This window comes from Talpa europaea, assembly GCF_964194135.1.
Source record: "Talpa europaea genome assembly, chromosome: 3".
NCBI lineage: Eukaryota > Metazoa > Chordata > Mammalia > Eulipotyphla > Talpidae > Talpa > Talpa europaea.
The window spans coordinates 108,431,926-108,459,420 of NC_140069.1; the positions used below are offsets into that span (position 1 = coordinate 108,431,926).

Below are 27,495 nucleotides of genomic sequence, written 5' to 3' on the forward strand. Positions count from 1 at the left end.
CATTGAGAAACAGATAAAAATACCCTGAATCCTGGACTTTTTCTTTTCCCTTCCCCACACTTGTACAAACTTCATTTTTTTAATTGCAAAAGTAATGCACTTTTAAAACAGGAAATTTAAAATATATATAATAGTTTAAAGAACTCACTTAACTTTCAACACTAAAAAATAACCACTCTTCATGTTTGAAGATGTTTCTTTCTAAATATAACAACTTGCTCTACATAGTGAATATCAAGCTGTCACAATTTCCGCCTGCCCCTTTTCCTTGCACATTAATACATTTTTCCAATGCTACTACAAACTCTTTGTCAGCATATTTTTTATTATACTTTTTTTTAAAGATTTATTTATTTATACAAGCACTGGGTACAGTCAGAAGCGCGGGAGGGTGAGAGACTTCACCAGAGCCAGAGCAGAGAGCAAACTGACGAAACACACTGCTGAGGGGAGGAGCGGGTGGCAGGAGAGGTCTGCGCGCCATGTGGGACCCTCGCCTGTGGCGGGGATCGAGCCAGCGCTGCAGAGGCTGCGGGCAGCTTTGCAACCCAGCGCTCAACCGCTGCGCCATGGGGGAGGCCCTATTATACTTTCTTTAAATGAATGCATTGTAAGTTACTTAGTCTTTCATATATGGTTAATGATTTAGGTCATTTTATTTGCACTGTTATCAGCAAAAGCAGCATAGAACATCTTTGTTCCTTAATTTTACTAAAGATATTTCTTTAGGCCAGATTTCCTTAAACTGAATTGGTGAGTCGAACGTCTTAGACTTCTTTAAGGTATATATTGCTACCATGCTTCCTTTTCTGTTTTAGAATTTCGACCTCTCATATACTTCACTTCACTTATGTGAACACTTGATAGTCTTATTTTAAAGAATGGTATTTTAATTTGCTTTCCTTTGTTAGTCAGAACAAACACTTCATTCTACCTTTCCTGATCAATGTAATATTGTCTTTTTTGTGTGTATGTGGGGGGGGGGGACCCTCGCTGGCGGCGGGGAACGAACCGGCGCTGCAGAGGCTGTGAGCAGCCTCGCAGCCTAGCGCTAAACTACTGCGCCACCAGGGGAGGCCCTGTAATATTGCCTTTTATGTGATATTTGCCTATTTGTGTCTTTTGCCCACTTACATTTGGGTCTTTGAATTTTCTAATCCATTTAAATGAACTATTTACATATTAAGAATTTTAAGTTGTTATATTTATAATGAGTGGCTATTTTTTAGTTGTTGCCTTCAAATTTGAATTTATTCAAGGTAATTTTTATGTTCTTTTTAGATTTATTTAAAACAATATTTTTGAATATTATTATTTAATTTCAATATCTGTCACTAGTCCTTTCCAGTTACACTTTTACTGTCCAGTTCTTATTATTTATTTCTTCTTATTTATTTCTTATTTATTCATTTCTTATTATTTATTTCTATTTATTTAGTTCTTATTATTTAGTTCTTATTTATTTCTTTATTAGTTCTTCTTATTTATTTTATTTAGTATTCATCTTTGTTAGGATAGCTGGGTAATAAACCATGTGCTCAATATCAAACACATTTCAAATCTTACCTGATTTACTCTTTCAAAATTTCGAAAGGGATTTTTTTATACAGAATCCCAAATTCTGTTACTATCTTCATTTTAACAGTGTAGAAATGAAGACTTTTATAAAGGTTGAGTGACTTGCCTAAAGCCAATCAGCTGATAAATGATTGTAGGGGGCAGGACAGACACAGTGCAGGTTTTCTGATCCAGCAGACCGGGTAAAGGAGGAGTCAGAGTCCTCAGTGGCTTTTGCAGGTCTTTTATTTAGATTTACCCAGCATATGGCCGGCAAGGGTGCTGGGGGGCGGGGAGGCTGGCAATCCTCACTCTATCTTGGCTCTTGGTTTCTCTCTGCCTCTCTTCTTCTCTCGGCTTGCGTTCCTTCTTGGCTTCTGCTGGTGCCACATGCGCTGCCCTTATAAATGTAGTCTCTCAGCCCAGGTGTACCCACTTCAGGTGCCCGCTATCAGGCACACATTTGGGACCACAGGGTTCCCTCATCTATCCTAATGGCGGGAGGATAGAAGAGCCTGATACTTTTACTTTACCCTACAATGATGTTAGAAATTCAAGCTCCTCTGTGCCTCACTTCTTTCTCATAATTCTTGATCTTATCTGCATTAATTTTGTAATTCATTATGAAAATGTTTTCACACATTACAGTAGATTAAATAGAGGTCAATGATGTGGAGGGATGATTTTCTAAGAGTTGTAAGGATGCTACTGGTGGCTAATAGGGTTTATAGAACTTTCAAGGGACCCTATGGTAACTGAGGCAGTTAGCCTACTAATCTAACGTCTATAAAGCTGTCTATGATATCAGATATTAATATTTTCAACAAACATTTATTGAAACTTATTTTGTGTACATTTCTGTAATACTAAAATATAAAAATAAACTCCTGCTCATATAAAACAGTAATAAATACCAAATGAGAGGTAGAGATAAATGAGCAGTAGGATTGGGCAGGTGTAAAAGAAAAATCACTCCTGGATAGTGTAGATAGAGAAGGGTTCAGAAGAGGAAAATTTGGGTTTTTAAAAATTTGCCATGGAGTTAACACATGGCTAATTGTAGGGTAAATAATTTTCAGGCTTTTCTGCCCTCCAACCATTAGGATTGCATGCCAGATGGTGGGCACCTGCATTTGTTACGTTGTTATAAGTTGTGTTGTTTACTTCTGTGGGGCACGGAAGCAGTATTAAGATATTGGCCAACAGAAGCAGAGGCAGGAGAGCAGCAAGAGCAAGAAGAGGAGAAAAAAGAGGAGAACAAACGCTAGAAGAAGAGAAAGAATGCTGGAAGACAGAGAGAAGCCAAGAGTGAAGACTTTGCCAGGGGCATGCAGGTCTGCCAGCCTCCTGGCCCCCCAGCACCCCTACATGCCGTGTAGCTGGTTGCTGCACTACATGTAAAAAGTTCAATAAAAGCCTAAGAAAGCCACCGAGGGCTCCAGGACTCCTTTACCTGGTCTGCTCGAATCATGGAAAACTACTCTGTGCCTATCCTGCCACTACACTAAGTTACTTGGTTTTAAATTTATTCAACTTACTACCTTTTAACTAGATCAACTTACCATTTAAATGCTGTAGCACTGGCTAGTTGATGTCAAAAGAAATAACTTCCTTGAAGAGGAAAATAGTTACAATATTTTGGAGATGATAACAATTACTATATAATAATACATAAGGTCTATTTTCTTTTGTTTGTTTGCTTTTTACCTTTTTAAGTGTATGTGTGATAAAAAGCATTCTGAAGTAATCCAACATGAGCGCAGGGAAGTCAATGACCCCTGTCAAGACAGTCACACATCCTTTATACATAGAAAACAATTACACATAAATGGGTGGAGAGTATATGGATCTTTTATTGTTGTTGGCTCAGCTAAGTCATTTGTCTTGCTCTTTGGACTGGAAATCTTAAGTATATACTTTTTCTGGCTCAGGTCAATTAAGTTCATCAATGTGAGTTTTCATTTCATCTTTCAGAATACTGAGCCTTCAATTCAGACTCAGATAAAATAACTAGAGGAGCTGGGAAAAGTAAGATAAATGAATTATTGGAGAGATCAGGGCCAGAAGCAGACAGGATTTACAAAAGGGTCATGGGGAGAAACTTCTGGAAAATGAAAAACTCCCCTCTTAGGATAATGGAGGAAGTAGGGGGGAAATATGATAAATAAATTTTAAGAGGAGTTTAGGAAAAAGGTATAAAAGGCTGAGCCAACCAGGATGTGAACATCTGCTTGACTATGCAACCAGAAAGCCTGTAAATTCTTCACAATACATTTTTAGTGAAAGCTTGTTGATTGATAGAATCACAATGCATTTTTCTAATGATGACAGAATTAAAAACTTGTAAAAAAAAATTCACACTGAACTATATTAATGACACAAAGAAATTAAAAAACAAGAAATCGAAATTTTTTTAATTCTTTGCATATTGTTTAATAGGCAATAAAACAAAGAAGTAATGATAGTAGCTAAAACACTGGCCATCTTTCCATGTCTAATAACTAATATTTCAATGCTTTGCAAGAAACTCAGTGTTTATGGAACTTATTCAGTAAATACTCTTTACATTTATGATTGCATCATTTGGTAGACCTTTGCATATTAATTTAGCTTGAGGTAGGGTAGGAAGGTATGTTTCAGAGGAGGTTAATGTTATTTTCAATGGTAAATAGGTTTAAAGAAAATAAGGCAATTAGTTTCATAGTAGTATTTATGAAATTTCTATCACTGGAGAACCACTGTACTATCATACAAGCAAATAGAAAATCAAAGCACCCAGTAACTGTCTGGGCAGCAGAACTTCTACAAATGAAATAACCCACAATATCCCTGAAGGAAGACTATAATACTTAAATAATCTATCTATAATTTAGCACAATTATTTGGCATATAACAAGTCACTTAGTAAATGTGGAATAAATATAGTTGACCCTTTACATCTATAGGTTATGTACCCACAAATTCAATCAACCATGGATGGAAACTATCTGCTATATATTAAACCTGTGATGATTGCACCTGTACTGAACATGCTCAAATGTCTTATCATTACACCCTAAACAAAACAGTGTAATAATTATTTTTATAACATTCACATTGTAATCCATTACATTGTAATAAGTAATGGAGAGATGATTTAAAGGGAGATGTATGGAAGTCATACACAAAACATGTCATTTTATGTAAGGGTCTTGGTTTAAGTATGGTGGTCCTAGAAACAATTCCTGTGTGGATACCAATGAGTTTCTATTCAATATATTGACTGAACTGAAGTTCAGATTTGTGGAGAAACATCCCTGTAAGTTCAAATAATTAAAAAAAAATCAATTGCCTAAAATTAAGAACATTCCACCTTAGAACCAAAAGCGTTTATATGATGTTATATTTAGTTCGCACTTTCTGGAGTTAACATGCTAATTATTTTTTTTTTCATTCTTTCACTTAACATGCATTTATTGAGCATTTATTGTGTGGAAATGCTGTTTATAGGTGTTTTCAGTAAAATATCATGACATTTTAGTATATAAATCATGCTGTATAACTAACTTAAAGTAAGAGAGTTTAAGGCAGAGTTAGTGGTAAGTGCAAATGTCCTGAGGTAGGCACATGCTAAGATGTTCTACAAATGGAAGGCTGGTAGACTAGAACAGAATTAAAGAGGAAAGAGTAATGGGAAATGAGGTCAGAGATAAGAGGGGCCAGATCATATAGGGACTTGGGAAGGAACTTAGATTTTACTCTGAGCTAGAGAGAAGCCACTGGGTGATGATAGAATTCGAAATTATTTATGCTTAACAATAGAACTTGGGGTTAGCAGAGTGGAGACACACCGCACTCTGTAAGAGGTGTAAGGGTAGACACAGATAAACCAGTTTTGAAATTATTGCAATATTTGTGTGATAGATTTCCAAAGAAATGGTAAGAAAGTGGTAATGAAGGTGTGACATGTATTTGTTCATTTTCGTTATTATTTAGGTATTTCTCTTTTCCCCTCTATTACTCTGTTGAAATTAATGGAAAATAAAGAAATGTAGCTACATATAAGGACTGAAAAATGCCAAGAAAGAGCAAAACTAGCATGAGGGGGGAATTATTACTATTATAAAGGAATTGTTGAGTGGTTAGGTAATTTCAGGCACTTTAAAAGCCTCTTAGATACACAAATCACTTAATCTTGCATTAACAGTCTGAGGTACCATTATTATCTCCTCTTTGACAAAGAGATAACAGAAGGAACAGAAAAATAAACTTTTCAAACCCAGGTAGCAAAACGGTATTTGTACAGGATAAAGTGCAGTAGGAACACAAGTCTTGAGAATTGGGAGAGTACAGATTAGTTAGTGAAAGGACTACTGGCCAGTGGAGGATAGGAAGGTGCAGAATTATGGGAAAGCATATTTCAAAAGGAAAAATAGTTGTTTGAGTAATTAGGTGTGAGTGTAAAGTCTTGGAGAGGAACTGCTTGTGTTTCACCGGAAACTGCGTAGTCCATCTGTTACATGTAGGATAGCAGGTAGCAATGTGAAACAAGTCAAAAGTCTTTAAACAGTCAAGGATTGTGACTTAGAAGTAGCAAGCACTGTCTGATGCTTAAGTTCCTCATATTTTCATATGAGCTTATCCATATTTTCATGTGGGTGGAGAAAAAAAAAACTCAGCAAAATGTATTCAAACAACATGAAACCATCAACCAAAAAACTGATACACTTTACAGTGTTTATTGCAGCACTTTTATAATAACTAGGATAAGGAAGCATCTGAGTGCCCACTGATAGATGATTGGATCAAGAGGATAGGGTATGTCCACACTATGGAATACTATTTAACCATAAGAAAAGATGAAATGCAGTCATTTACAGCAAAATGGAGGAAGATAGAGGGAATTATGTGCAGTAAAGCAAGTCAGAATGACAAAAATCAACACTGGATATTTACATAATGGACAATTTGACAAAGTAAAATATTTACAAAAACTAGCAGATGTTAACACAGTGTGAGCTCTGAGGTTAAGGGGGGAGTGAGGAAGAGATGAAGGGATATAAGAAATGGTGGTGGGCAAACAAATTGTGGAATCTATTTTTCTAAAAAGAAACTGCAAATTGCATGAGTTTATCTTTTTTTTGATTGCTGAGTAATATTCCATTGTGTATATGTACCACATCTTCTTGATCCAGTCATCTATTTTTGGGCATTTGGGTTGTTTCCATAGCTTAGCTATTGTAAATAGTGCTGCTATAAACATAGCGGTGCAGGTGCCCTTTTGAATTAATATTTCTGTGTCCTTTGGGTAAATACCTAGGAGTGGAATTGCTGGATCATATGGAAGCTCCATCTTTAGCAGGTTGAGGAATCTCCACACAACTTTCCATAGTGGTTGGGCCAGTTTGTACTCCCACCAGCAGTGAAGGAGAGTTCCTTTTGCTCCACATCCTTGCCAACATTTGTTGTAGCTAGTTTTTTAATATGTGCCATTCTCACTGGATGGGGCTGGAAGGGATCATGCTCAGCAAAATAAGCCAGAAAGAAAAAGAAAAATACCATATGGTCTCACTCATAGCAGGAATTTAGAAAACATAAATAAGGGACCAGGAAAAAGACTAATTATAATAAAGTAAAAATCAAAATCAACAAGCAACTATAAACCAGAGACACACTGGGCTGGGGGGAGGGGGAGGAGAGGAGGGTCTAGGGTCAAAATAAGGGGAGTGGGAATTGTATGGGAAATATAACCAAGATGAAAATGCATATTGTGCAAAAATGAAAAATGATGTAAAAATATATATAAACAAAATAAATTTTAAAAAATCAAACCAAAAAAAAAAAGAAACTTAAATATGACAGCAGAATTGAGGCTACCACAGATGGAGGGAGGATAGGGGTGATAGCAAAGAAGAGGGGGTGGTCCAATGGTCTAGGGTAAAGGACTATGGGTGCCTTGGTGGTGGGTGTGGTGTGCTGAAATACATTGGTAGCTTTCCCTTCAATTATTTAGAAGTGATTACGTGAGAGGTAATTAAGATCTGCTACCTGGAAACAATATATTGTTCAAACTCATCAAATTTTCACTTGTTATCACACAATCTTAAAATTCATATCCATTTTTGGATATTATTTGTATTTATTAGATTCATATGATCTTAAAATTTCCCAGTGATATATCTAAAAATTCTGTTTCCTGAATTATCAAAACATAATATATTTTTAATTTCATGTCACACCTAAATGATGTATAGTGCTTCCAGGTATCAAAGTAACCTGCATTGTTTTAGGGAGGATTTAAGTCAGTTTAAAGGATACACAAAATATAACAAGATCCCATAAACTAAAGGTGAGGCAAAGTAAAACAAAAATGGGAACGGGGCCAGAGGTATGAATTAGATGAAAAATGAATGACACCATGATTAAAGTGTATATATTTGCCTCAGGGGGACCACAGGGTTGGTGGTAAGCCTTGAAGCAGCAAATCCATACTGCACTCACACATACCCAGTTAGCATAGTGTGAAAATTAGTGGCCTGTTAGAAAGTCTAATTATCAGCAGTAAAGAAAAACTTGATTGTATGACTAAGAAAAATTAAGGCAAGGAAAATTTGGGATAAAGTATAGAAAAAAATATGGCTCTGAAGTATGAGTTATTTAAAGAAAGTAGGGAAAATACACTATAACATAAAAGAATAAAGGAATTTTCTCTTTTAACCTTGAGCAGTGAGCTGAGAAATAACAGAGATAAGTCAGAGCATGCAGACTAAATAAACAAAAACATCTATTTCCCCTAAGTTTATAAAAAGTATGAAAAGCTGTGATGTGAGTTACCACTGCTTTATGATTATGAATTGTGAAGACTACCTGTTTTTCACCAACTTGAATAAAATGGAGAAGAAAAATACTAAATGGTAGCAGTCAATGCAGAATGAAATTGCAACCACTGAAGTAATAATCTAAAATACCCTATGCTTACTGTAATAATTGGAATTAAAATGTAAGATTTTTTTACAATGCTTTGGGAAAAACACGGGCATTGAGCTGATGGCTAAAACTGAAATATCACTTTTACTTTTAAATATCAATCCTAAGTAGTATTGACTTTTAAATACTGTTTCTACCTTGAAATGTTCATTTTGACTTACATAACCAGAAATCTTTCTATCTTCTTCCATTTATCTTCAAATAAAAAATGAGCAGGTAATCCTCAAAAAATGTCAAATATACAGAAGACTGCAGAAAAACATCACCTGGTTTTTTAAAAGTGCTGCTAAGAAGTGAAGTTTAACTCAACAGTAATAGTCCCCCCCATTGTATCTGTGGTTTAGCAGTGGTTTCAGCTACCCGGGGTCAACTGCAGTCCAAAAATATTATGCACAAGATATTGTGAGAGGGCAGAGGGGGAGAGAAAGAGAGGGTGAAAGAGCACCCTACTCACACACATTTTCTTACTGTATATATTGTTATATAATTATTGTATTTTACTAGTTACCATTGTTAATCTCTTACTGTGGCCAATTAGAAATTAAACTTTGTTATAGGTACGTATGTATGAAAAAAAAAAAAAAAAACAGTATACCCGGGACTTAGTATTATCCTGGGTTTCAGGCATCCACTGCGAGTCTTGAAAAGGAGAGCAGGAGGTTGTTTTAAAGGGCATTAAATGTGATGCCATATGGAGACTTAAGTAGGACATGTAGGGACTTAACTCTTGATTTCTCAGTCTACGATGATTCAGCTCATACTCATTCTTCCACTTGCCCTTTTGCTGAGGGGCAACAGAAGCCAGGACATTCCTCCTGGAAACTCAACCTGTTTCGTAATTGGTCCTGCAATCAGCACTTAATGGAGCGGGGCTGGAGCAAACCCGAGCAGTCAGCTGATTGGCCGGGCAGGCGCGCCCCAGGGTGTGCGCTGCGCGCCCGCACCTCATTCGCGTCGCCGCAGGCAGCGAGGGCTCATTGCCACAGCGGCTCCTCCGGCTCAAAAGAGATCGAAGCCGCGGGCGACGTCCTGCTGGTCTTTCCTTTAAAAGTTTGAATCTCTTCTTCCAAAATCCACTTTTTGGTGGACATTTGAGGGAAAGCCAGAGGTAGGGGCGCGCCAGGCTGGGACTGTTTGGGGACAGTTCTCACGCAGGGTCGGACTCAAGTTTTGAGTTTGGTCCCGGGGAGAGAAGGGCTTGGCAGGGAGAACAGGGGGAGAGTCTCTTTGGTAAGTCCTTGGGGTTCAAGTCCGGTGAGAACGAGTTCCTAGAACCCCCCCCCCCCCCGCCTCTAGAATTTTCCGCTCTAGTATTGGATTTTGCTGCCTTGAGCGGGTAGAGCGGGTAGAATCCAGGCAACCCGCTTCTGAGCCCGAGGGCGGGTGGACGGAGGAAGCATCTTCTGCGGCGAGAGGAATTTTGAGCTGGAGCCGCCGTGGCGGGAGCAAAGTCCTGAAGGCGCGCCTCCCCTGCAGCTCTGCACGCGAGGGCAGACGCTGGGCGCCTGGAGCCCGAGCCGCTGGGGCATCTGCGCGGTCCTCCCCTGCCCCCTGGCCCCGCGCGGGCGAACTGCCTCACCTCTGCTTCCTGCGGGTCAAGCATCTGGCTGATCGACTGGTTTCTCCTCAGGTCACCATGGAACTTGAAGGAGGCCGCAATGAAAGCGCAGAGAAGAAGTTGTTGCAAATGGGCAAAAAAAGGTAGCCAGTTGGTTTTACTTTCGTATTTTACAGGCTTGAAAGATTTGGGCCATTTGGCTCCAGCTCTGGAATAAGTGTAGTAGTTGATGATTTTCTTAATCGCAAGAGGTTGCTCTGTGGAAATTCGCTGGCTGAGTTGAGCACAGCATTTACGTCTTCTCTCTACCTTGGTTAGCTTCTAGTTCAATTTTATTCGCCTCAGACAGACCGGTGCTCACGTCCTTTTGTGTGTTTTTTAATGTGGTTTACAAAAGAAGTTTGAGCGCCTAAGAGCCTGAACACAGTGCTGCTTGATCTCTGCTCTGTGGTAGGTCTCTTGCTTCTGGTCAAACAGCCACATAAACATTGTATGTTTGTGACATGGGAGATGGAACAGAAGGCCCTAACCACGTTTATGTGTTATTATTATTTTTTTAATTAATGAGGATCTCATGCAGAGAGAAATTCTGAAAAGAAGGCTGCATTTCTGAAAAAGCCAACATGGTGGGCAATTTACTGATTATATCCAGAATGGACAAAGTGTCCACATGAGTAAATCACTATTATAAGGCCACATCTACACAGGAAAATGTAAACTTTCCCCAATAGGTTCATTGTTAGTAGTAAATTATTATATTAATTGTAAGATAAAACAAATTAGTGCATGTATTAATATAAGCAGAAGTCATGCATCTCAGTGCAAGAGAAAAGAAATGTAAATGTGAACATCAAATAATTTTTTAAGAAATAATGTTAACTTTGAAATGGAGACTTCAATATAAAATCATGATTTAAAAAAATAATTTCTGTACCCTGAAGGGGACAGTAGCACTAAACTCACTTCATGCCAGATCTTGATTTCTAAATGCCATTCCTCACTAAAAGGAATACACATCCTATAGAGAAATGGCTAATTCTAACCTCCCCCGGGACCAGGAAAATACAATATCTTGCGATATTGGGGTGTGGGGGGGAGTAAGTGGGGTTAAATGGAATTGTCCAAGAGGATACAGGAGTTAGATTAAGGATCTAACTGACCAAGTCAGGAACAATTTGAACATCAAAAAGAACAATGACAGCACTAGATGTGAACGACTGAAATGAGTAAAATCCATAAATCCTTAATAAAATACTGAAAGGACAAAAACTAAAAGGGTGGGAGAGGTAGAGAGAATAACGGAATGTTCTTTTGCAGAAAAATGTCAGCTGTCAATTTGGATCCTTCATTGCTTCAGGCAAAGAATGTTGATGAATCCTAAACTATTCAAAGAAAAGTTACATCTGAGAATTATTCACAATTCTTACTAATTAGAAAAAGGAAATTGTGCTTTTCCAGTCGAGTAATTTTATAGTTAGCATCACTGGCCTGGGCTGTTAGTGACAGGACACCACCGAGGAAGTATATTTGCAGAAAGAAACATTTAGTCTGATTCAGTCACCCTTCTAGACTGATGTCAAATGGGAATGTAATGTGGGACATATTAATAAGTTTTGGTTTTTCTTAGTAGCAACATTTAAAAAGTCAAACAAGTGAAATTAATTTTGAAAACGTATTTTGTGGAAGCCAGTATATCTAAAATATTATTTTTACATGTATTTGAAATTATAATGAAATAGTTTACATTCTCTTTTTCAAACTAAGCCTTAAAATTTGCTTTGTGTTTTATGCTTACTGCCCATCTCAGTTTGGACTCATTTTGAAACAGACTTATCCAATATGTGGGACATTTTGTAAAAGATCTATTTTTTCAAAAAATCAACTGGGGGGGTGGGAAACAGGGTAATGGTGGGAAACAGAGGACTTCTAGGTTAGAAAAAGAGACTACAGACAAAACCACAAATGTAATTTATGAACCGTGATTATATCAAAGTTCAAAAAAAGGACAAACCTATAGAAAACATTCTTGTAAAATTTGAATGTGGATTAAATATTAGATATCAAAATTGCTATTTTCTTGGCTATTTTTATAATGGTAGCGAAACAAGGAATGACATGATAATTGAACCTTTCAAAGGATTCAGCAAAATATTAACAATGATAGTATGTGCTTCCTTGCATAGGTAAAGAAAATATGGTAAAAATGTTAATTGTTGAATCTAAGTGAATTTTATGTGGATAATCATTACTATTCTTTGACTTTTTCTGTTTATTTGAAACTTTTCATAATAAAAAAAATCTTCTTATAAACAAAAAGAAAAAAGACTTTGTAAAGTACAAGTTAGATATTTTCCTTCCTTTTAATTTTTTAAAAATTTAAAAACATAAGAACTATGTTCTTATGACACAAACGCTAAGATATTGGAATAAGAGTTACTGGGGGTATGTGGAGGTAAAGAAATTTATTTAAGCCTGCACTTTTCTTCATTTTATTATTGATTTTTCTTATCATGGCCTACGGACTTTTTTTCAAATCCGAAAAAAAAAAATTAGCTTAGTCCCTCTTATTAAACTTCTTATTAAACATTGGTTTTAATTTTTTTCTTATGAAGTTATATGTGTAATTTGGAATTGTAAAAAAGTACATGACTACTAGTAGGTATAATTCTTGGATAAAAGTACCATTTAGAATATCTGTATTTGTAAACATTCTTCACTGAAATTCTATTTGATGAGTGACGTGACATGCCTTTTTTTTAAGCACTGTTGGAAGCTGATGGAGATTGGTGGGTAATCTAGTTGAGAGTCATTTCCTTGCAGTTCAATATCTCAGAAGTCTGAATATTTTGTTTAGGGGATGGACTTTTTAGTTTAAATCTTGGCCTTGTTATTGTTGTGTGACCTTGGACAAGTTAGTTAACTCTTCTCAGTTTTCTTATCTCTAAAAGAAGGTAAAAATGTGCCTGATTTACAGAGATTAAGATTAAATCAAATCATGTACAGGAAGTGTTTACTTAGCCAGTCCCTAGAACCATTTAAATTCTCCAGAGTAGCAGCAGTTTTAGAGAATGAAAAAATAGATAACTTAAAGCTAAAACTCAATTATGTATGACTGTTTTTCTGCTCTCATTCTGGTTCCAGGGATATCGAAGCCATGTCTTTACTGGGAATAGGGTGGGACCATATGTGAAGTGTCATGTTTGTGTATTTTGTGTGTTTTTAATTCCATCTAACAAAGTCAAATATGGAGTAAACCCTGGATTTCTTTTTAGAAGTTCCTTCAACTCTTTGACCTTGCTTAGTTAAAAAAAAAAAAAAAAGAACAAAGACAAAAACGAACTTACTTTTTAACTTGAAAATCTGTGTAAAAATAGTGCAGTTCTTCTCTGAAATGCGTTTTCTTTTGTTCATGTGAAAATATAGATGCAGAGGTTGGTTATGGTTAGTTTGCTTTCATGCCCTAGGTGGTAGTTATATAAAATGGAAAACAGGTTGTAGAGTTGAAATCATTTGAATCTGGGCTCAAAATAATTGACCTTATGCCTGAGAACAGCTTTTTGACAGTTTATACACCATCTTTTTTGGCCACGACTTTTCTAGATTATATTCATTTCCTTAATGGTCCGTTTAGGGCTCCAGACATCCCTTCTGAATTAGATTTGCCCAGAGACAATTTAATTACTTTTTTTTTTTTTTGGTTAGTTTTTACTGTGCATCTGATGGCCATTATTCTCCATTAGTAAAGGGAACAACTATGGGTAATAAGTATATAGTAGATAGATAGTATATCTATTGCTAGCGTTACTCAGATGATAATTAAGGAAATCGATTTTGAAGAGCATAAATTATTTTCTAATTTAAATAAAAAGAAAGGGGTTTTTTAGTACTATTTTTTTCTAATTGTAAAAGTTGAGTATGTATTCATTCACAATAGAAAATTAGGAAATACCGAAGGCACAATAAAGAAAATATTTTGATAGAACTCTCAATACCCATATATGACCATATATGTACATTTTCTAAGCTACATGTAAGTACATTTATATTTAAACTTCATAAGTGAGATCATACTAATAACCTGCTTTTTTATTGAATAATGTATTACAGACTTGTTTCTTTGTCTTGTTATTAAATATAAGCTCTATGTTGATTTGTTCCTTTTAATATGTATGTCATTTTTAAACTTTTGTGTAATTCAATTGCTATGTTTTTCAGTAAAAAAGATAAGGAAGAAAAGAAACCAACTGTCAGTACATTGGCAATGGTGAGTTTCAATTTGTTCACTATTCCTAATGCTTTGGGAATTTGAATTATCTAAAAAAGAGATTTTTCATCTGGTGTCATATTTTCTTGTACAACAGTATAATGGTGAGGTAAAATGAATTAGTTTGATTTAGCTTGTTTTCAAGGGAATGCCAATTACATTTCCCATATAAATTGAATCTTTTTTACTTAGATCTCACTATTCTCCTAACTAGTTTTGTTGCCAGTGAACTGTTATCCATAAAAGTGCTTCTGCCAGTGATGGCTTCAGCCATCCTAATGGAAGAAGTAAACTCTATAAAATGTAACTTAAAAGGGCACAGTGTTTTAATTGCCAGTGGCTCTAAACTCCTGGCAGGTTTGAAGTCAAAGACCCAGGCGTTCATATAATAAAAAGTTAGCAATAGATAATTTATTACTATCACTTAGGATATGTCGTTATTCCTCTGTGCTGACTAATGGAAATCTAGAATTAGAAAACCTTAATATAATCCTTTTAACATTATTCTTTATCTCATTTTCTGGTTGCATGGTGGTTGCAAGAAAAACTTAGAAATTTTCCTTTAATCGCTGTTGGAATTAGATAGAGATTTTATAGGTATGGCTGGTTAATGGTCTCTATCTAGATTCTGCTTTTTCTCTAAGAGTGCAGACTAAGGTAAACTGTGGCTATAGAAACTAAAATTCTACCACACCAATTAAATCTTGCACTGTACAGTTTATAATAACATATCAGACATTTTTTTAAATGTGGGGGGAAGAGATCCATGTAAAATGGATAGTAGTAAATAGTATGTAAAAATAGTATTGATGGAAGGGTGTGGGAGGAACACTTGTCTGACGTTTACATTGAGAACTGTGTGGATATCTTATGTAATCTTCAGCTCCCTGCAGGATAGTTGCTTTGGCTATAGTATTTCCTTTTGTCTTATCTCCATTGTCTTTGGAATTTGGGGGAGATGAGACTGTACTGTTGGGTCATTCTTAGACTGCTTGAGTAACCAAGTGACAGTTTTTGTTTATCTTATATTTCATTCTTATGTTCTTATATTGAAAGAAGTTTTTATGTTAAAGCAGGATTTATTCCCAAGACTTAATATTAATTCTGTATTTTGAGACCAAAACACTTCATCTTTTGTTATTTTTGTAGCTTAAATTTTCATTTTTACTTTTATTTTTAGTTGTCTTGACCCATGTTTAAAAACTTTGTGAGCCATTTTTAAAATCCAGAAATTTTACGTAAAATCTGGATTTGTGTCTTTTTTAAAAAGGCAATCTGGCAAAAATTGTCAAGAGCCAAGTATGAAATACTGATTTTACAACACCAGAACACTTCATTTTTGTCTGTTTTTTACCCATGACATTTCTGACATGTGCAGGTTTTTACATACCAAGCAATTCTCCAATTCTCTGCAGACACCAATGCAGTGTCTTATAAATAACAGTGTCCAGCTGAGACCAAAAAACTCATGTGTAGGAGGTATCCAAAAACCCCAAATGTGATGATTTATTAGGAGAATCATAGAACTCAGCTTGCCATCACATTCATGGCTAAGAATTCTTACAGCAAAGGGATACAAAGCAAAATCAGCAATAGAAGAAGGCACATAGGAAATCCTGGAAAAACCAGATACAAGCTCTTAGACTCCTCTCCTGGTGGAATTACAACTAATTCCCTCGGCAACAAGTGTGACAATATGAGTGAAATGCTGTCCTATAGAGAAACTGTCTGGAGACTTGGGACACCAGGCTTTTACTCTGAGCTGGTTATGTAGCCACGGCCTGTACCAAAAATCCAGACTCTCACAGGAAGGCAGGTGGTCAGCATGAACACATTACATAGTTTGGCCACTTTTATCAGTTAGGATGTTGGTAACCCTCCCAAAATCCAAGTTCTAGATGCCAGCCAGCGGCTAACCTTGAAGGCAGATCTTTCTTAAACATGGTAGTTTCAGACTTGCAGTGTTAACTGTTTTCTGCATGCCACCCCTGTTAACTTATTTCTACGATGAGACTTTTTAGTGTCTGTGAGAAAGTGATCAAAGAAGATAAGAAGTAGATTCAAAATTTTCTACTGGCCTTTATATTATCTGTATCAAGCCTTGTTTCAATGTAGTCAGAAACACAAAAGTAGAATAAAACCTGAAGCAAGTGAGAAAATGGGACAAATGGAAATAAGGGTAGGAAAAATACAGTTAGACTGCAGTTCCTTTACAAGGCACTCCTTAAAGATGATGCCATCTTGGAAGGTTTGTGCCCTGAGCTTTTTTTTTTTTTTTTTTTGTACTTTAATGAAACATTGCTTCTTTTCTAACAGATAATAAAATAAAGTGCTTCTTATATATCAAGTATTTGTTAAGTACTCCATGTGTATTATTTATCTTAATCTTCACAGTTACTCTGTGAGGTAGGAACTTGGATTATCCTTTTGCACCACATAAAGAAACAGACTCAGACAAGCACTGCATTTAAAGTCTCAGAGCCAGATAACTAGTAGGAAGGCAGACCTAGAATTTTCCCAAGATCTGTGTAGAGTAGAGCCAGAGCTTTAATCATTCATATTTATGATTGGTTAAACTTTTATTTGCCTGTTATTGAAGAGTCATTTGTTGATGCTCTTATCTTCTGACCACCTGGTCACTCCTCAGCATTGAAGACTTTATTACCTGACTCAGTATCCCTCCCTTTCCACCCCTGGTGCTCCCACTATCTTGGTTGACTTTTATGGTGTTATATGGGAATGACTCTTTGACCTTCACACATGCAATAATCTTTACTTCTCTTCCACCCCAGTCATACACTTATACACCCACATCCTGGTTGTTGTTATTTGAAACTGCTCTGCCACCAAAGTCACTAACTCAAGGAGCCAGCTTGAATTAGCTTGTATTGGAGAATTGATTTCTCTCTTCAGTCTACTCACTATTATTTCTGGATATTTAGTCTACAGACCCATCTGTTTTCCATCATTCCCCCTCTTACCTTCATTTTTATCCAGCTTAGAGTAGTAACCATCATTTTCATTATTCTCTTACCCAAACAATAAACTCCCTTCCATCTGTCATTTGTCCCACATAGCCCAGGCAAAATCAGCTATCAGCTTTCTTATTGCCCAAATCCCCACATCTCATTGGTGCTGGAGGAAAACCTCACAATACGGTGTTATCCCTCTCAGAAATCTTACTCTACTTTTTCTTACTGACTGGGTTTCTACTTCTTATCCCTCTTCTCTTATTCTTGGTTTGAGACCTGTCCTTTTATTTCACAAATAACATGGAAGCCACTTGACAGATGTTCTTCATTTCTTTTCTCCCCATCTATGAACATACCTGTACCTGGATGAGTTTCCTCTTCTCTCTCCTTTTACAACAGAGGAAACATCTGGTTTTTAAAACAAATCACTAGTTCATTTTCTGTTTCCCATATCCTCTGTCTTCTCAAGGACCTTATATTGTTGTTATCATTATTTCTTCTGTATCTTCAATCTCAGTCTCTCAACTGGGTCCTTTCCATTGATATTTACATTAACACCTTAATTAATTTCATTAACACTTTCCTTAAAGCCATATTCTTCTAGCTTGCTTCACTCAGAGGAGTGGCCTTTCAGTTTCACGTGGCCCTCATCATTCAGCTTCATCTTGACAAATAACAACATCCAGGATGTGAGCGTATGAATGTCTTTGCTACTCACTAAATTCAGGGGAAATATTTTGATTCTCTATCTTTATAAAGCACTTAATCCTGCCCACCCCTCTTATATTTGTTTCTGGGATGCAATAGTCTGATAAATTTCCTCCTAGTCCTTTGTTTGTTTTTTTAACCTTTCCTTGCTTCATCTTTGCCTGTGAGGTTCTTCAACCTCTATCCCAGGAGTCAGTGTTGGTGTTGGTATCTTTCTAATGTCACACAGACATATCCCATTTTTTTCCATGCAAAATCCCTTTCTCATTTGAGTTTAATCTTGAACAGTTATAGTATCTTATTGGTTTCAGTCATATCCTCAACCAATTTTCAGTTACTTTTGCTCCATTGAGGATTCTGACATCTGATAGTTTCTACTTCATCCACTGATGCACTCATTAGTCTTTTTGGTAGCCATATTAATGAATCCTGTTACTCTGACTTCTTACTTCAGTCATCATTTCACCTGTTAGTAACTCTAGCTCCTCTGGATTCTTCTTTCAAGGATTGAATTGGGCCCACTTCATTAACTCAGGATATTCTCTTCTTCTCAAGCTCCTTAACATCTATGAAGTCCCTTTTACCATTAAGGAAATATGTTGATAGCTTTCTGAAATGAGGATATGGACATGTTGGGAGGGGGCTTTATTCTGTCTGCCATACCTGGTCAAGAATTTGCTCTTTCAACCACTCTTTACTCTTAGTCCCTCTCCTCTACTTTTTGCTCTTGTAGAAATTATTTTATCCATTATAGCCACATCAGATCACTTCACTTCCTTAAAATCTTTTAATGCCTTTTCTTCACACTTATATGGGCAGCTTGGAGTAGAACACAGATTCCCTCCTGTCGTTATAAACTGACCTTTGTCTCATTTCTGACTTTACTGCAAACACGCATATTATCTTGTATATATACTGCAGGTTATTTTCCTTTACACTGCTCTTGCCACAGTGGAAATTTGGTTTGGTCCTTGAGACACACCAAGTTAAGAGTCACCCCAGGATCTTTGCATTTGCTCTATCCAGCCTGGTATACTGTGATCCCAGAGCATCACATAACTGTATCGTTTCTGTTACTAAGATCTCAACTCAGAATGTTGCCTGACCAGCCAGTCTAAGCCAGCTGATGCTGAATGTTACTGTGACACATCACTCTGTGTGAGATTTCTTCTGAGGTCTGCCATCATGTGATTTCTTGTTTATATGTTTGTCTTCTTTCTGAATGTAAGCTCTGAGAGGATAGGATTTTTTTTTGTGTTTTCTTTACTATATTTCCACTTCCCTAGAACAGTGCCCAGAAATTTGATATGTGCTTAGATTTTTTAATGCATGTTGAATATATCAATTCCCTCTTTTACTATCTGCACTAGAATGTAAGCTTTATGAGAACAGGTTGTTCATCTTATTTCCCGTTGTCACTCACTTATAACTAGGAACATTCCTGATCCTATTATTAAAAAAATAATTATTTTTAGAGTGTTGAATGAATGAATGCACTGATTTACTAACTGCCCTGTCCAACCCAGGCACTATGGTATATATAGAAATGGCCACTCTTTAGTCTATTAAATATTACCTAAGCTATACTCCTGTCAGCACCTTCCCCTTTGCCCTGGGAAGCCCAACCTTAGGCGTTCAGTGCTGATTGGCTGTCCTTCTGTGTGCTTGTTGCTCACCCCCTCCTTTCCCTACTAGCATCTAACTATTTTCCATTTTATTTTCTTTAAGGGAATCCAGTTTTAATTAGTTTATACCTCTGTTTTACATTGATGTGTTACAACTTATTTGTTGTATTACAACCTTTTATTTACTCTGCTTGTTCCTTCAGTGTAAGTTCATGAAACATCTTTTTAATTTTCACATTTCCGAAACTAATAACACTACCTACTTATTATTATATTGTGTGTTTAGTAAAATAAGTCTCATATTTATCCTGTTTAGTTATGTGAGGTTTACTGTTTCTATGCATGTTTTCCTTTTATAAATAAAGAAGCTGAGATGCAAGGGTATTAAAGAATTTTCCCCAAAATTCACCTTACTAATAAGTGACTAAGGTCTGATTTTTTTTAATTTTTAAATTTTTTTTACATCATTGTTCATTTTTAAACAATATTTGCTTCCCCTCCACCCCCTCAGGTGTGGTCCCCATAGAGTTTCCTTCACCACTGCACCCATGCACCATCATGAGGTCTGATATTTTACTGAGGCTTTTGTCTACTCAACATTATGCTACTACTTTCCTCAAATCTTCTCACCACTTTCTCTCCAGAAATCAATTTGGCATCATTTTACAAAGATATGTGAGATTCTAAACTCTCCCAATATTTTGTCTTTATTTTTGGAAATTTGCTTTTATCTGTGCTCACTCTTACTCTTTCTAGCCTGATATAAAGAGCTATTTGCCTGTTTGAGAACCATCCTCTTTTTACAAAGTTTGTTATGAAAACTACCAAACATATAGAAAGGTAGACTAGTAAGATCTATGCTCATATACCCATTATCCATATCTAATAACTAACATTTTATTGTGCATTTCACCTAAAATTACAAATTTCCTATTTTACATATAACTGTTTACCTCTTTCAGAAATTTTCCTATGAGACAAAATTTTTCTAGAATATATAATATAATCAATCATTTTTAACAGAGTAAACAGTACTTCTTTGATATTATATAATGCTCAGTTTATATTTAAAGTTTTTTTTTTTTAAAGATTTATTTTATTTATTCATACAAGCACTGGGTACAGTCAGAAGCGCAGGAGGGTGAGAGAATTCACCAGAGTCAGAGCGGGGAGCAGAGCAGGCAGAAGGACCGAGGTACACTGCTGAGGGGAGCAGCGGGCGGCAGGAGAGGTCTGCGCGCCAAGTGGGACCCTCCTCCGGTGGCCGAGGAGCAGCCAGGGATCGAACCGGCGCTGCAGAGGCTGCGGGCAGCTTCACAACCCAGTGCTCAACTGCTGCGCCACCGGGGAGGCCCTATATTTAAAGTTTTTTACTTATTTTCAAAAATGTCTTTTATAGTTGACTTCTTCAAAACAGGGTCCAGTCATAATAATATTTGGATATAGCATCTGCTGAGTCTAGAATTTTCTTTTTAAATGATATTGACATGTCCTAAAGGTTTTACTACTTGCCCTGTAGCATGCTTTACATTCTGAACTATTTTTATTGTTTCCTTAAGGTATCATTTAACTTATCTTTCCATATCTTGCATTTTTCCTGTGCTGAAAGATAGGGCTAAAGTTTTGTTACATTCATGTCAAGTGTTTTTGGTAAGATAATTAAATAGGGATGCTGTGTACTTCATGTCTCATCACACATCGGGAAACATCAAATGTCGGGGTATTCCAATTTTTATGATACTAAGTTTGATCACTAATTAAAAATCAGATCACTCCATTTAGCGGGATATTGGAGGCATCATGGGATATTTTGTTTCATCTAATATAGCATCCACTGATGTTACCTTGCCTGAGGTTTTTGAAATAATAATTTTCTTTATTCTCCGTTTCATCATTTCATCTCAGTTTCCTTCTTGTATTTTCACTAATTGTTTCTTTGATTGACTTATCTATAAATATTTTTTTATTTAAATTTTATTTTTATATTCCCCATACAATTACAACCCCCTTATTTTAACCCCATACCTTCCTTTCCCCGCCCCTCCCCCCATAGAGTGTATCTGGTTCATAGTTGTTTGTTGATTTTGATATTTTCTTTCTTATAGTTATTCTAATGACTTATCTATAAATATTAATAGCTAAGTATTGATTAACTAGTCCTCCTTGACATGGCATCTCCCTCAGGTAACCATCTTCTCTTCCTATTTTTGCCCCAAGATCATCAAAAGGGCAATTAGCATGTTATCTCTATTACTTCATCTCCAAATTATTATTAAGCCCACTCACTCTCGACCTCTTCCTATTTGATCTAACACTCCCATGACTTCTGCTATATAAGATAGTATTGCAAAACTTTCCGCAAAGTCTGAATTCTCTCCATCTACTTAACTGAATAGCTCTTCTAGGATGGAAATTCAAATAGAACTGAATGAGGTTTCTCTACCCTCTTTCCCTTTTTACCCCCTCAAATCCTGGCCTATTTTGGTTTGAGTAGTCAATGAAGGTGTTTCTTGGTCAGTCAGTTTTTTCTTGCTACTTCTACACCTCACACACCATCCTTGGGAGACTCTAGTGTTTCTCTAAATGTGTTAAGATTGTTCCTGTCTCTCTGTGTTGTTCTGACTGCAGTGTTTTCCTTCTTCCTTCTAAACACTTGAACTTTCAAAGTTGGGAGGGAACCATCTCTTCCTCTATGAAGGAGGGAATGATTGTTTGCTTAATATTGTGTCTGCTCTTCTCTGTACACTATGCTGTAAAGGCGTGCAGCATATATACTGTGTATATTTTTTGCTTTGCCTTCCCTCTTCTCTTAAAACACTCTGAAGGTAGGAGTTTTATCTTGCTTATTTATGTCTGGCTTTTATCAGTCATTGAGCAGACTTTTAGTAAATGTTTATATTCATTGCCTGCTTGTTTTTATTACAGTCGATGATTAGTTTTAGAGGTAAAGTGTCATATGGGGGAGGTGATGAAAGAAATCCTTGCATATCATCTATCTTCTTGGCCTCTGTTAAGGAATTGGATATTTTCACCACTTTTAATAGAGTCTCTAAGAGAAGATAAATGGTTTTGGCCTATATCTACCTTCTTATTTGTGCTTCTTAGTAGTAAATGAATGCTTAGTTAAGACAAAGTACATGGAGGCAAATTTTAGCTTATGTTTCAATGAAATATGAAAAAATATGACAAAACATGGTCTCCTTAAAATTTAACTTGTAAAGAGGAAGATGTTTTTAGTTCATGGAAAATTTATATATTAGCCCTAACTTAAGCTCACTCAATTATATATTTAAGAGCTGGAAAAAATTTAAATGCAGATACCTAATTAATTAAATTAGATCATAATTAAATGTAGATGATCTTCTTACACAAATTACAATATTTGCTAATCTGTATCTCAATTTCCTTTTTTTCCATTCCTGCTTTGTGAATTGCATTCACTACTGCCAAGAACTAGTCTACTCTTTACTTCTCCACTATCCAATGAATCCCTTATCCCCAGTTTTTACTGGGTTCTTTAATAGCTTGCTTTCAAATTGGCTTCTTTATCTTTGTGAAGTATATAGATGTCTCAAAAATTTTTAGATCTTGTTTGCTGCTCCTGTGTCTTTTATGCTGCCTGACCTCCATCTTAGTTTTTGTTTATATTCTCTGCCTAAACCTATGACTATTTACGTAGTTTCCTCCCTAGACCACTAACCTGCTGACTACACTTCCACAATTTATACAATGCAACTCCATGACACCACTTGATGTGTATTTTACCCACAGACCATACCCCACCCAACAGCTGGCTTTATCCTGTTTCTATTTTTTGTTTTTATTTAGTTCTTAACTAGTTCCTGGAATTATATAGGAGAAGTATTAGTTGCTTCCTAAGTGGACCTATCATAGAACCCTAAGTCCATTCCTTTACTCTGTCCTATTCTCATCACATTTTAGATCCAGAGAAGTTTGTCATTCCTTCCTGTGGCTTGCCTATGAATAAAAAATGATGCATTTCTTCACTGGTCAGTCATGATCATATTCTGTCTTCCAGAAGTAGTAGCTTTTGGGGGGAAACATGCATTTAACTCATTCCTCTTCCCTTTTGTGATTGAGACCTAATTACATTAAATCATTTTACATTTATGCGAATGCCATGTTGCAGGAGATCACTGACCCCAGCCCCTTTCTTTAAAGCAACAAAACATGTTTCCTCAATTGCCTCTGCCAATCAAAATTTTTCTTTGTTTGAAAAATCTTTTGATAAAAAGCGGCTTCTGTTCTCGGAAATCAGAGCAAAATAATCTGTATTTCTATTGCCCCATTAAAGACTTATAATTTCCTACACTTCAATTCTTATCTGGCCTCATATAAGAAGCAGGTTGAGTTCTGTATGAATAAGTAGGTCAGAACTCAGTAAAAAATTCAAATGCCCATTTCTAATTAGGCTGTTGCAACATTAGCTTGAACTAGGGTGGTAGCAATAGTAGTCTGAGAAATGTTTGACTTTTGTATATATTTGGAAAGTAGAGCAAACCACCCATGAAACTATGATAATTGTTGCTATTCTTTGCTTTTCTTCTAGTTTCGCTATTCAAATTGGCTTGATAAGTTATATATGGTGCTGGGGACTGTTGCTGCCGTTATCCATGGAGCTGCACTCCCTCTCATGATGCTGGTTTTTGGAGAAATGACGGATAGCTTTGCAGATATACCATCCCAAATGCCAAATTATCCAAACATATCTAATTCAAGTAAGTATTGAAGCATTAAGAAACATCAATCATTTACAGTGATGTTTGTGAAATCCTTACTAATTATGGATTCAGTACTGTGTACTTAGTACTGTGGGAAGTGAAGGGGACTAAACTATAGTTCATATTTGTAGTGAGTTTGACAATATTAACAAGTATTAACAATGTAAGATTGATGTGCTGACAGAGATAAAAAAGAAAAAAAAGCAAGAGCTCTGTGAAGCCATATATATCCCAGAAAGTTGCAGATTTACAGGAGCTTAATCTGGACCTTGAATATTAAATAGGTATCAGTTATGAGAGTCTTTAATATATTAAATATCAGGGCAAGAGAGAAGGCCCAGAATGATTTTACTGTTTATACCCTGAGAATGTAGAAGAATGCAGTTACCTGCATTACAAGAACTGGGGTACAGGCCAGATGCGTGAGAGAGTGAGAGGATTCACCCAAGACAGAGCGGGAAACAGAACAGGCAGACTGACGAAATACACTGCTGAGGAGAGCAGCGGGCGAGACAGGAGAGGTCTGCTTCACTATGGGATGGATTCTCGCTGGCCGGCCAGGATTGAACCCGCACTGCAGAGGCTGCAGACAGCTTCACAGTGCGGCGCTCAACTGCCTGCGCCACCAGGGAGGCCCTGTACCCCAGTTCTTGTAATCATGAATAAATCTTTAAAAAGTACAATAAATAAATAAAGTAATCCTTCAGAAGAGTAGCAGAATGAATGGAGTATTGAAATAATCTTGGTGTCTCTCTCTCTCTCTTGCTCTTGCTCGCTCTCACACAAACATACACTTTTATTGAGGAGAGCTGATAGCTCCAAGTTTCCAAGTCACCTTTTGATTCAGCATATATTGATTTATTTTTTTAAAATAAATTTTATTTTTGTATTCCCCATACAATTGCAACCCCCTTATTTTGACCCCAATCCCTCCCCTCCCCTCGCCCCACCCCCCATAAAGTGTGTCTGGTTCATAGTTTTTTGTTGATTTTGATTTTCACTTTCTTATAGTTATTCATTTTCCTGGTCCCTTATTTAAGTTTTCTAGATTCCTGCTATGAGTGAGACCATGCGGTATTTTTCTTTTTCTTTCTGGCTTATTTCGCTGGGCATGATCCCTTCCAGCGCCATCCATGTTGCTGCAAATTGCATGTGTTTATCTTTTTTGAATGCTGAGTAATATTCCATGGTGTATATGTACCACATCTTCTTGATCCAGTCCTCTATTTTTGGGCATTTGGGTTGTTTCCAAAGCTTAGCTATTGTAAACAGTGCTGCTATAAACATAGGGGTGCAGGTGCTCTTTGGAATTGATGCTTCTGTGTCCTTTGGGTAAATACCTAGGAGTGGAATTGATTCAGCATATATTGATTTAAACTAAACCACTCAAAGACTTAAACAACCCAGTTTGCACTCTAGTTAGAATGTTGAAAGAAGATGCCTGAGAATTCACTTGAAAATACAACGGTAACGCTTGACTTTTACGAAGACCCTTCAACTTTCATACCTTTCAATTTCTTAATCCTTTCCTTAGAACATGTACATAAATAGTAACACCAATTTGGTATATTTATGGATTTTTTAATACCTGTCCATGGGCTTTGGGAATCCCCCTCCTTTGTGATCTTTATTTATTGTGAGGCAGAACTACTTGAATTCTGAGAATGCAGGTGATGAGTTGAACCAGAAATTTTTATAGTATGTTTGAGCCATGTAAAATACTTATGCACTGATTATTTCCCTTCATGTCATTCAAAAGCACCTGCCAAAAGATGTTGTGCTGACATCTTCCTTTTTTTTTTAAATAATAAATTTTATTTTTATATTCCCCATACAATTGCAACCCCCCCATTCTGACCCCAATCCCTCCCCTCCCGCCCCCCCACTCCCCAAAAAGTGTCTCTGGTTCATAGTTTTTTGTTGATTTTGATTTTCACTTTCTTATAGTTATTCATTTTCCTGGTCCCTTATTTAAGTTTTCTAGATTCCTGCTATGAGTGAGACCATCCGGTATTTTTCTTTTTCTTTCTGGCTTATTTCGCTGAGCATGATCCCTTCCAGCGCCATCCATGTTGCTGCAAATTGCATGTGTTTATCTTTTTTGAATGCTGAGTAATATTCCATGGTATATATGTACCACATCTTCTTGATCCAGTCATCTATTTTTGGGCATTTGGGCTGTTTCCACATCTTCCTTTTATACCATTTGCCAAAAGGAAGTTTTTCGTGCTTCCTGAATTCATTGGTTCATATCTTTTTGTATTTGACAATACTATGTGGAGTTAAGTTAGTTGTCTTAACACTTTCCATGGAAGAATCAAATTTTTCTGTGCTTGCAGGTAGCTCAGCAAACCCAGAAGGTCTATGCCTATTCTGATCCCATCTACTTTGTTATGAAGACCAGATATACACTTTATCTGAGTGTGAAAGGAGTTCCACTTATCATAATATACACGTCATGCCCTACATAAAGGAATAATGACTGAACTCATCCATATTAAAAAGGAACTCTTGGACTGCTAAAACAATTTCCTACTTGCTGTGATGATATGGTACTTAGCTTAGTTCTATCTAAAGAGTGGGTAATCAAATGGCTGCCTGAAGCTAACAAAGCTGAATTCAGATGTGCCACAGTAAATTCAGCTGTATTATATCCATTGGTCTTTTATTAAAAACAGCATTAATATTTATGAATATTGGGCCTCCGCGGTGGCGCAGCGGTTGAGCGCTGGGTTGCGAAGCTGCTCGTGGCCTTCGCGGCACCGGTTCGATCCCCGGCTGCTCCCCGGCCACCGGAGGAGGGTCCCACATGGCGCGCAGACCTCTCCTGCCGCCCGCTGCTCCCCTCAGCAGTGTACTTCGGTCCTTCTGCCTGCTCTGCTCCCCGCTCTGCCTCTGGTGAATTCTCTCACCCTCCTGAGCTTCTGACTGTACCCAGTGCATGTATGAACAAAAACAAACAAACAAACAAATTAAATAAAACATGCTTCTATAAAAAAAATAAAAAAATAAAACTAAAAAAAAAATATTTGTGAATATTAAGTGTCCATCACTTAGATATTAATTCTTACTCTTATAAGGAAATAATTGAATTGAAGTAATA

The 27,495-nt window shown here is 36.6% G+C and overlaps 1 protein-coding gene across 1 annotated transcript in view; it reads left to right on the forward strand.

Annotated features, from left to right (window-relative positions):
* Window positions 1-10,110: 10,110 nt before the first annotated feature.
* Window positions 10,111-27,495, forward strand: part of ABCB1 (ATP binding cassette subfamily B member 1) — a gene marked incomplete at its 3' end in the record, with an annotated part of 83,759 nt that continues 66,374 nt past the window's right edge. The window contains 4 exon segments of the mRNA XM_084230847.1: window positions 10,111-10,224; window positions 14,297-14,345; window positions 24,221-24,390; window positions 24,392-24,427. Of these exon segments, the coding sequence (XP_084086973.1) occupies window positions 10,160-10,224; window positions 14,297-14,345; window positions 24,221-24,390; window positions 24,392-24,427 (320 nt within the window). The 5' untranslated portion in view covers window positions 10,111-10,159.